This window comes from Elgaria multicarinata, chromosome 3 (genome assembly GCF_023053635.1).
Source record: "Elgaria multicarinata webbii isolate HBS135686 ecotype San Diego chromosome 3, rElgMul1.1.pri, whole genome shotgun sequence".
Lineage (NCBI taxonomy): Eukaryota > Metazoa > Chordata > Lepidosauria > Squamata > Anguidae > Elgaria > Elgaria multicarinata.
This window is the reverse complement of record NC_086173.1, coordinates 88,494,177-88,505,485: the sequence shown is the minus strand read 5'-3', so window position 1 is coordinate 88,505,485 and position 11,309 is coordinate 88,494,177. Positions and strand designations below refer to the sequence as shown.

Sequence of the window (11,309 nt, the reverse complement as noted above, 5' to 3'; positions counted from 1 at the left end):
AGAGAGTATTTGCACACTGCTCTGTAGTGCTGGTAAGACACAGCTTTGTTGTGGATTTGACTTTTAAAAGTGCTACTGAAAATACTGATGCAGCTAGAATCAAGCTAATCTCTAAATACCATGTGAACAAGATTGGTTGTTTTTAATATGGAATGTTATAAAATTAAGCTAATAGTGCACATGTGCATTAAGCATTAGAGTAATGAATTGGCTGATAAACTGAAGCTTAAGCTAGACAAGATGGAGATTCTATTTCTGGGCACTCTTGTCTAACCGGAGAAAGTGGTTTTCAGCCTGTTCTCAGTGGGGTTTGTGCTCCCACCCGAGAACAAGGTTCGCAGTCTGGAGGTGCTGATAAAACTCACACTGCCACTGGAGACCCAAGTGGCATCCAAGTCATTTCAGTGCCTTCCACCAGTTAAGACTGGGGCACCAATTGCAACCTCTCTGGGAAAGAAATTGCCTGATCATCCATGCTCTGGTAGCAACCGTGGTAGCAGTGTGTTATATGTGAAACTGCCTTTGAAGTCTTAATGGAAACTTCAATTAGTCCAAAATACAGCTACTAGGACTGCTTTTAGAGAACATCTTGCCAGTTCTAAAACAGCTGTATAAGCTACTTGTCATTTCTGGCACAAATCAAAGTGCTGATATTTTCCTTCAAAGATCCACTTGCATTGGTACCTGAAGGAATGCCTTCTATTGTATGAGTCTGCCTGAATCCTACTTTCATTATCAGAGGCCCTCTGCTGAATCTCTCAATCCCCCACCCCCCAAAACTTTCAACATTAGGCAAGGAGAGAGCTTTTTGCAATCCCAAGAAGCATGTCTGGCACTAAAAGTGATGTATTATTTTCCAATGCCAGTGTCTGCTGTTTAATTGTTCTACTGTTCTGTTGGCTTTTATCACTTTGTCATGTCTTGTTGCTTTGTGGTTTTTAATACTGAGTTTTTATTGTACTGCTCATATGTAAGCTGCCCCGAGTGGTTTATACTGGAGGGTGGAATATGAATAAATCGTTACAATGTACTAATTTCTGAAACTCAAAACGGGTAAGCAAACTTCAGGCAACTTTTTGTTAGAATTACTGGTATTTGATATTTCTTTTGAGCTACTGTTGTAAAAGAAAACCAGTATGAAGCATGCTGCAAAGTTAAGATGGGTAAACCCATGTAGAGCAGCTAACTCATTTTTTCCTCAGTATGTGTTACTGGTTTTGTCATTCAAGCACTGTAGCAAAAGTGTGTTTATACTGCCTATGACCCAAGTTGCCATGATAAATGTTTTAATGTATATATTTTCAATGTTGTTTTTTTCCTACAGGGTAGTTTTAAAATCATAAACTAGAATCAAACAGCTTCAAAAGAACTGTGCTATTTTTCAAGCCATTGATTTTTATATTAGTTTTATGTAAAGATTACTAGCTTTGCTAAGTTGTCACCATCAAAGTCTCACGTACATGAAAGAAGAAGCTCATGAATCTTAGCCACAACTGACTATGCAACTAGATTGTTACAAAATGCATTTGCACTGACATTAGGATATGTATCTATTTTACTGGATGACAATAAAGAACTAGCTAGCTCGATTTCTAGCACAAAGTACTATCACTCAGTTGGTTCAGGGTCACTTTTAAAATAGTTTAACTATTATGTGTTGAGCATCCAAGGGTAACAATTCTCCCCATTATGTAAATTACGAATATATTCACATTTAACTGCCATGAAAAATAAACCCATCTGATGAAGCAAAGTAACTTGTATTCCAGATTTCTTTACTCCCTCCATTATTTCTTTCCTAAGTGAAAATATGACTTCTACGTATGTGTGTGTGTGTGTGTGTGTGTGTGTGTATCTTGATAGTAGCTCTGACAAGCCCTTGTAAATATCACCACTCTTCAGATGATGTAGTTGCAAATGAACTATGAAAATACAGGTTTGAAAAACAAGAACATGAAAACCGCAGCACCTAACTGCCCAGTCCTATGAGCTGCATCACTTAAGACTGGGTTAAGTGTTCCAAGGGTAAGCATGAAGGCACAATTCAGTTATAAGTGCAGATCTCCTGATGCTCTGCCCTGCCCTGCCCTGCCCCATACCTGGGACAATAGCAGCTCTTAATCATTGGAAGGATAGCATCATCAATAGGTGTGCTAGGAAAACCCTTTAAAACTAATCTTAAAATGGCACAGAGCTATGGGACCACCCCACAAGGATCTGCTCCCACCTCATACATGCCTTATTAACCACAATCTTTAGCAATCAAAGCAAGGAGCATTGTCCACTGGCTTTCAAAATCCTGAAGCTGCCAACAAGGAAACTCACTAGACAAAAATAGCTTCACCCTCCAACACTGGAAGAGATAATTTATTAAAGTTTATCACGGACTGAAAAAGTGTCTTCCATAAATTAGCATTTTTAACAGAAAATCATAAGCTTTGCTCAGAAATTCAATAGGGTTCTTTTTCGTTTTTACAGCACAGTACACACTAGAATCCTTCACAGAAGGGAGTTTAAGTCCACACCACAAATCTGAATAAAACATAGTGGAAACCTGACGCTTTCCCACATTTCAGGAAAGCTGTAGCAGAAATCCATTTCACTTTTCAGATTTATGTATGAGCAAGAGTGAATGGAAATCAGTGGACAACACAAGCAGTTTACACACCATTATTGAATGTATCACATCCTGAGGAGAAAGGGCTGAGGGAATATGACAACATGAAACTCACCCATGTCAGTTTTGTAATGCTGGAATTGGCGAGTATATAGTGGTTTGCAAAGGGCCCGGACAGTGTTATGTAGCCTCCCTTAACAAGTTTCAGTTGAGGAAATAATTGGAAAAACATATCTTGTTGGATTATGTTCATTGAATCCAACTACTGTTGCACAAATATGTTTAGCAGTGCCGCTAGGCATAGGTATAGACAATCATCTGTTAAGTCCATGGATAGGATATAAAGTAAAGTGCCTGAAAATCCTCTCCTGACCAATAGTCCGGTAGCTTTATTGAAAACATACAAATCCCTGAAGAACCTTTGTAACACCTATGTTAGCCAGGGTAATTATAACCTACCACAGTCCAATCCTTATTTTAATGCACATAGCCATTAAAAACAGCTCACTCTGGATTTCAACCATAAAAATAAATGTATAGAGTCAGGCTGAGGCAGTATGGGTCACAGGAGCAGATATGCTCTTACCCGCTCAATACTGATGAAGCGGGGGGGGGGGGGAGTCAGTCTGCAAGTTCAAATCTGTTCAGAACAGAACTTAGCAGCAGCTGGGCTCCAAATGTTCTTCAAGCTATTATGGCCACCCCCTTCAGGATATAACATGGGAAGCATCACACAGGTTTATGCTCTTCTTTCCATTTATGGTCCCAACACCTGGCAATGCACACACTTAAAGAAAAAAGAAAAACAGGTTAGATGAACTTCTATAAATCTATTTGCTTTCTCTTGCCAGCCATTTTAGGCCACCGGAAACTGACTGTTTCCCCCTTAGAGCACATTATCCCTGCTGGCTTAAGCATTTGAGCAGCCCCCTGGAGAAGAAACCTGTCATTTTATAGCAAGTTGTCTGCAGATCAAAAAACCCATCCAGATTTCAACGGAAGCACATGACTCTTTGGTCAACGAAAGCTGTCAAAAGTTATTCGGGACTGGAGCTCATCTGCGTGACAAACAGCCTGGAGTATCTGCAGCCTCACTCTCATCCCTACGGGAAAATGGTGACAAGCCCAGAGCAAGTTATGCAACACCATCCTCCCCTTGGACCTCTTCCTCTTCGTCCATTTCTGTCTTGATCTGAGCCACACCAAGACGGTACAGAGTATCCCGGATCACGACTTCACCAGGCTGGCAGCTCTGAACAATCTCATGGATCTGCCTGTTCACAATTTCACGGCTGGAGAGGAAATCCATCAGGCGATTGTAGAGATAGTAGTGGGTTGCACTGTCAAAGGTTATAGGCCTCTGACGGGCATTATTGGTTTTGCTGTCGTTGATGGCTGCAATGATAGCATCATATGGTTCTAGTTCCCGGCAAAGGGAGAGGGAACGATGCCGAGCTGTTGGATCACTCTGAGCGCTCTGCTCTGTCCCAGTGTGAACTATCTGGCGGGATGCTGATTTGGTGACTGGGTGCTGAACGGAAGGCTCAGCGCTGGTCATATCCACACTGTAGTGCCTGTCGAGAAGTTCTGGGCAGGATACATACTGACGAAAGGGAAAGAAGAACAAAAAGGGAAAATGACATTTGCATCAGAAGATCTTTCGCATTTTCCACCTCCAGAAGATTCTAAGCTAAGCAATAAGAAAGAAACAATAACAACAAGAGTCACAAGATTCCATGGTTAGTGCAGCAGATTTGAACCTGGGTTCAAACCTCTACTTAGTCAAAGATTCTTTTGGTAGATTGTACACTCTCAGTTCCACATTTGTAAAGTAGGAAAGAGCAGCAGAATATTTCCACAGGAAACCTAATGTGGCATGGACCGAACAGTCGGGATAGGATAGTTAAAGGCATAAGTAAAGCCCATCCTGAGCATTTGGATTTAGAGGCATTTTTACTTGAATTAATAATACTTGCATATAGTGAGCATGTGTGCATGCACATACAGACACAGACTGCTAGGAGAAAGGAAACGGGAACAATGTATTTAAAGTTCCCATTCTTACCAATTTATACAACTCCGAGGCAGTACGCAAGCCCCGCTGAGTTCCAAGTGCATGTGCATAGGATTGTAGCCTAAATTGCTTAAAATTAGATGTCAAAAAAGTTAAAGTAAGAAAAGTATTTGAAAGGTAAGACAAAACTTGGGAAAAAATGAATTGTGGTTCAGATTATCAAACAAACAGAACCCATGACCATGGAGAGACATACAGCCCCACCCCCTTCCTTAATGGCGTCTCATGAGGCGACAATCACTGATGATCTCACTAGCTTTGAAAACAGTGCAGCAATGTAAGACGACTGACCCGTAACGGCTCCATGGGATCAGAGAAGCAACCCTGGTTCCTCCCCCACATCTGCACAGTCAAGTCAGGATAGCAGATATCTGCGCACAATGCCACAGAAGTGGCCAGATCTGCTACATAGACAGGCGGCCAGTGGCGCGAGGAGGCTAGAAGGTCCACATGGTCTCGGGGGCTTTCCCCCCTGACAATGTATTTGGAGCCGCACAAGACCTGAGAAAATAAAAGGGAAGCACACAGTGATTAAAGGTGCACTCAGCATCTACTCCAAGCTTCTCAGGTACTATCCTGACAACTTACACTTTTACCCAAACCAACTGCAAGTTATCAAGGAAGATGCTTTTTCTGAACACCTCTACATTATCAGTCAAGTAAAGAACATGAACTGCCTTAATGCCATGATCAAGCAAACTCCTCCCACATACAGATTTGATCCTTTACCCCAAGCCCAGGAGAACAACACTATCCATAAATATCAAATTATATCAATACAGTGCAAGCATCAATTTATTATTATCACATACACCCATACACACAAAATAAATATTATATATATATATATATATATATATATATATATATATATTTCTTTGATGAAATAGGAATACGATCGAAGGACAGTCTAAAAATATGGGAATATAACTGAAGGCCCAGCACAAGGGGAACTCCGCTGATGAAGTATTTCTGCCCCAGTGACTGAGCATCAAGGTAAACAGTCAAGCAAGTACCATGAGGTAAGCACCTGTGAGATGAGAAGGTAAGTACTGCTCATTTGTTTACTTCCCTTAAACCATAACCTGAAGCTAAAACAAGGGCACAGTAAGGGCATTGTCTGCTAGCAGCTAAATCCCAAGGGGGTAATCCTGTAGAAGCCAGGCATTTTAAGCTCTGCTGCACCAGTGAAGCCTTCAGCGGCTGTACTTAAGCTCAACCAGAAACCTAGACTAAACCCGAGTTTTGAAAGGAGGAATAAACTAATCGGGTTTTATAGTGACAAGGGCTACAGTGCAGACCTAGCTAGTAGGAAAGTCAGCTTATAAACAAAACCTCTCAGGCTTAGCCTTCAGTTCAAGCTTAGTGTAAGTACAATTTTGGCTCTCAGTGGAGGTAATAAGCTAAGGTGTAAATGTAGACATCCGAACAATTTTTAGTTCAATTTTAAAACCTAGACTGCAAGTTTAGGAAAGTACACATTGAAGCAAGTCAGACCTTTTACATTCTCACAGGGGCTCAAACTGCCCAGGCCCTCTCTTTAATTATCACTCATTGTGCACCCCTCTGATAAGTCACCATTTCCAGGGGGCTCAACTGACCTAAATCTCTCTAGTCTTTTAGCATTTAAAAAAGCTATAAAGACTGATCTATTCCGGAAGGCCTATCCAGTGGAATTTTAGGGTGGTAGGATGTTTTTAAGATGTTTTAATAATGTATATCATGTTTTAAATTCAGTTTTATGTATTTTATACTTGTTGTTCCCCGCCTCAATCCAGATGGAGAAGAGGGTAAGAAATTATTATTATTATTAATAATAATAATAATAATAGAGTCTAGTGCACATTAAAGGAAGGTTTTAAGGGGAGAAAGTTTTGTAGTAATTGCTGGCTTCAATTACCCTCATGAAGACCAAGTAAATGTATGTTCCTGTTATGACAGAGACAAAATTTCTAAATACCCTAAATGACTGTGTCCTGGAACAGTTGGTCATAGAACTGACCAGAGAGGAGACTAGACTTAATCCTAAGTGTGCCTAGGACTTGGTGTGAGATGAATGTGTTGCTGAACTGACTGGACAGCGAACACAGCGCTATCTCAATCAATATGTACGCAAATGGACAATTGCCAAAGAACTCCAACACAGTTGCATTTGATTTTAAAAGAAGGAATAGACAAAAAGAAGAACATCATCCCACAGTGCATAGACGAACTATGGGATTCACTACCACAAAATGTGATTAGATAAATTAATGGAGAGTAAGGCTATCAATGGCTACTAGTGATGATGGTTATACGCTCTTCCCAAGATCAGAAGCAGCATGCCCTTGCTGGAAAACAGTGGGAGGGTACTATCGTCCTCACGCCCCGCTTGTGGGCTCCCCATTGGGGCATCTGACCGACCACTGTGGGGAATAGAATGCTGGACTAGACAAGTCTTTCATCTGATCCAGCAGGATCTTCTAATATTCTTACCTATAATATGTAAATTAAATAAATTTGAGCATAATTTTAAGATCCTCTTCACTAAAAGGTACAATCCTATATAGGTCAATTCTCAGAAGTAAGCCTCACAGAGTTCAATGGGTCATTCCCAGGTAAGAGTATATCAGATTGCAGCTTAAAAGTATCATTTGCTACTGCAGGACAGTCCGGTCATACACACTTAGCAAGCACTCTGGATTAGTGTCATTTTTAATCTACCTCACCTGGTGCGGACACACTTTGTAAATTTTCCCTCCGGTGAAGTGTGCTGGGGGCTGACTGATCTGGGTCCCATTTTGTACAAAATCATAGAGAGACAGAAGAGAGAGACAGAGCTGCTCCTAGGGAACATACCAAGGAGAAAGAAATCAGCATGTCAGCAGAGCTAAAACAAACAAACAAACCCTTTATTCGCATGTAATTAGCTGATTCTTGCAGAGAAGGAGGATAGAGACAGACAAGCTAGGAAAACAAAATGTGGCACAGTTATAATGTGTCTATAGATTGCAATGGGAGAAAACACCCAAATCCTCAGATTTTTAAAATTAATTTATAAGTGCTGAGGTGGACAAACTCCCATATTTTTAATGGAATCTTCTTAATATAATTTTCACCACAGTTTCACACTGAGGTGTTTTCATCTTGGCAATGCACATCTAAAATATTTTGGAAGTTTAAAAATAAAATAAGTATTTCCTCTTGAAAAAAGCCAAGTTTTATTTTTCAACAACTTCCCTTCGTCAAAGAGAAGTTTATGAATTTTTTAAACAAACGTAAGTATTCTTAAATTAGATTACAGACTATATATTTAATAGAAAAAGAGGGTTTGTTTCACTTCCGTAATATAATGAACTGATACTGAGCAAAATAAATAAATAAATAAAATATTTCCAAATATAATGAATTAATACTGAGCAAAATAAAAATATGTAGTAGTAGGAACTGAGTAGCAATTAGACAAGAAAGCAGTATTCACTTCAACAGCCAGGGATTGTTATGTGCTTACAAAAACTGTCATTACCTTTGACTCCCCTGCTTCCCAGGGAATGCTGCACTGAGTTAAGAAATTTTGCAGTTCTTCCTCACTGTATGAACCAATTTGCTCCATTTTACAGGTTTCATCTTGTATCAGCCTCACTAGAACACTTGCATTACCTAAAAGGCAAAAGAGAAGTTTCAGTAGCTGCACTTAGAAATACCAGAATAATTTCCCCAACGAGGAAATGCATCTTGTCTCTCACCATAATGGCATAGCTAACCCACTTTACCAACTCAGTGGGAAACACCTAGTGTCTTAATATACACGCCAGAAGTTGGCATTATGGTATCATGGGCGTAAGAGCGTTGCCTAAAAGGTCTTGTCCATCATGGGGCTGCATGGAGAAGTTATAGCCTTTAAAATATTCCTTTATCCTTAAGTTGCTCCAGTGTGCAAGCCAACACAAAGATAACCCTGGCAGAGGTAGTTCTGGTTTGCATGAGCTCTATGTGATTGTGCAACACAGGGGATAAGCAGCATATAAATATTACTACTTCCATACAGCATGCCACCATGGGAAAGGTGAACCCGTTCAAACGTAATAGCAGCAAATTGTGAGTTAATTAATCCACAATTTGTCGGGTTGCCTGCCACGTGTGAGCCGCTTCAAATTGAATATGCAACCTCAGATTGACCCTATCGTAGATTGCCTCATGATGGGAAAACCTGGACACTATAGGCTATTTGTGGGTTAAACAATCCAAAGTTAAACTACACTTAGTCCTTAAAGTAACTTTGCATTGCTAAACCCACAAATACCCGGGTTTGCACATCACAAGGCAACCTACTATTGGGCCAATTGGAGGGTCATATTCAAATTAGAAGTGGGCATATAACAGGCAACCCAGAAAATTGTGGGTTAATTACCCAATTTGCCATCATCACATGCAAACAGGCCTAACATCTGAAATCAGACCAGAATAGATTCCACAACCCCAGCGCAAGCATATGTCCTTAAAGCAAAACTTACTGTCTTCTCAAATCTTAGCGTTCTTTTGGACCAGGGCTGTAGAACTTTGGGCCTTGTGGGCAAATCCAGCTCTCCAGGGTTTTCCAGGTGGCCATGCCTCTTTCCTCTCACCCCACCCTCTTTCCCTGACTGATTGTTTGGTTTCCCAGCTTCTGTGCAGTTTTCCTCCCGTATTCTTAAAGGTTAAGATGCTTCCCTTAAGACTTGTTTACAAGAGCTTTAAGCTAAAATATGCCCCACCCACTACTGGAACATAGCCCCCAAGAACTTCTCTGAAAATCGAATTCAGCCTTCAGGCTGAAAGGAGTTCAACATCCCTGCTTTGGACACTAACGAAGCCACTATTCAACTGGATGAACAGTACCAGAATTTCAAGAGAAACAAGCTACCTGGCATTATATGTGCTTCGAGGTTCTTCTCTCGCTCCGTGTTCACAACCACAGTGCCCCTCATCAGTGGTGGGAAGAAGGGAGCTATGATAGAGGCATCAAACTTTGTGATAGGGATGCTGGAGGGGAATGCCACCTGCTCTATCACTTCCGTCTCCATGGTGGACCAGAAATCTTCCACATTTACCTCACTAGATGACAAGAATTCTGGCCAGGTAAACTACCATGAAAGAAAGAAAGAAAGAAAGAAAGAAAGAAAGAAAGAAAGAAAGAAAGAAAGAAAGAAAGGTGTCAACCAGCATTTAATTTTTCAGGCAACTGCACATTCTCTTCAACCCCTTTTTTGGTTCTAAGTAGGAAATAAAGACACAAGTTGAACACAGTACCAAGAGTCCTACAAACATACATTATGAGGAGCACAAGTCAAGGTGCAGCTAGAGACTATGATGCATGCCTAGGATAGCCTACCTCAATATTTTTCAGTGACAAAACATTTTCCACATTCCTCTGGGCTATTTCAACTTTGGGCGCGATGCCACAGACTCCACAGATCATATCATTATAATCCCGGACAGTGAGGCATTCAAAGGCCCAATAGCCATTGCACAGCAACTCCTCAAGCTGACTTAACTCCTCTGTGCTCAGGTTTCTCTCTGTGGGAAAAAAGAAAAGAAAGCCATTTAACCATTCAAGAAGCATCAGACAACACTCCTCCCTGACTGCCTATGGGGAGGACAAGCCAATCACTGTTAACATACTGCTGGAAAGAACACACTTTGGTAGATTTTCCAACTCTGTGCCTTCAGCAGAGTGTCACAGAAGTACTATTTGAACTACAACTTACCCAGACATCCTATTTTAGCACGCCATATGTTCTGGACTATGACTCCTTATATTCCTGACCTTTGGCCATGCTGGCTGGGGCTGATGGGAGCTGAAGTCCAAAACATCTGGAGTGCCCCAGGATGGGGAAGGCTGCCCTAAGAGCACTGGGATATTTAGGCTCAGAGATAACAGGGTCAGTGAACACTATGTAGTCTGAGTGACTGGTTTACCAGCCACCCACCCACAGACACCCAGCAAAAGGTGTGCTGGCAAACAGGTACTTGTCTTTTCCTGAGGTGCTATAGGCTATATGAACAGAACACCCGATCCAGGTCCAGGATCTGCCACCCAGAGACAAAACCAGCTTCAAATGCTCTAATCAGAATAGGTTTGAAACCATGGCTGAGACACAGCTGAGTCAGCATAATTCAGTAACTTTCACATCCTACTCTTAGAATAGCAGAAAAAAAGAGGATCCAGTGAAGACAATGGCACACTGTCAGCAAATCTCGATCAAAGGATGACAGATATTGTTACTGGGCAGGAATTCTATAGAATCTGATCTCCTTCATAATTTGGACTCTTCTAGCCATGCACACCTCAAGTTACAGCCTACAGCACTTTATCCTCCCAACAGTCAAGGCATTCAATATCAAACTTCTAGCTTTTCACATCACACCAACAAGATCTCTTGCATACCGATATGCTCATTTGATTGAACTAAAATATCAACCACTTTTCCAAAGGTCCCCTTTTCTCATTAGTCAGCCGATTTAACAAAATATCCAGGTCAGCTGCTAAAGCAGTCCTACACTCCTTGAGCCGCCATTAGAACATAAGAAGAGCCATTGGATCAGACCAAGGGTCCATCTAGTCCAGCACTCTGTTCACACAGTGGCCAACCAGCCATC

The 11,309-nt window shown here is 41.1% G+C and overlaps 1 protein-coding gene across 1 annotated transcript in view; it reads right to left on the bottom strand.

Moving 5' to 3' along the window:
• Positions 1–2,335: 2,335 nt before the first annotated feature.
• The window catches only part of HMGXB3 (HMG-box containing 3), a 28,017-nt gene continuing 19,043 nt past the window's right edge, over positions 2,336–11,309 (bottom strand). Inside the window, exons 15-20 of the mRNA XM_063120855.1 lie at positions 10,042–10,226; positions 9,574–9,793; positions 8,197–8,330; positions 7,400–7,516; positions 4,983–5,192; positions 2,336–4,220 (exon numbers count right to left, since the gene is read on the bottom strand). Of these exons, the coding sequence (XP_062976925.1) occupies positions 3,753–4,220; positions 4,983–5,192; positions 7,400–7,516; positions 8,197–8,330; positions 9,574–9,793; positions 10,042–10,226 (1,334 nt within the window). The 3' untranslated portion in view covers positions 2,336–3,752. The remainder of the gene's footprint in view (positions 4,221–4,982; positions 5,193–7,399; positions 7,517–8,196; positions 8,331–9,573; positions 9,794–10,041; positions 10,227–11,309) is intronic.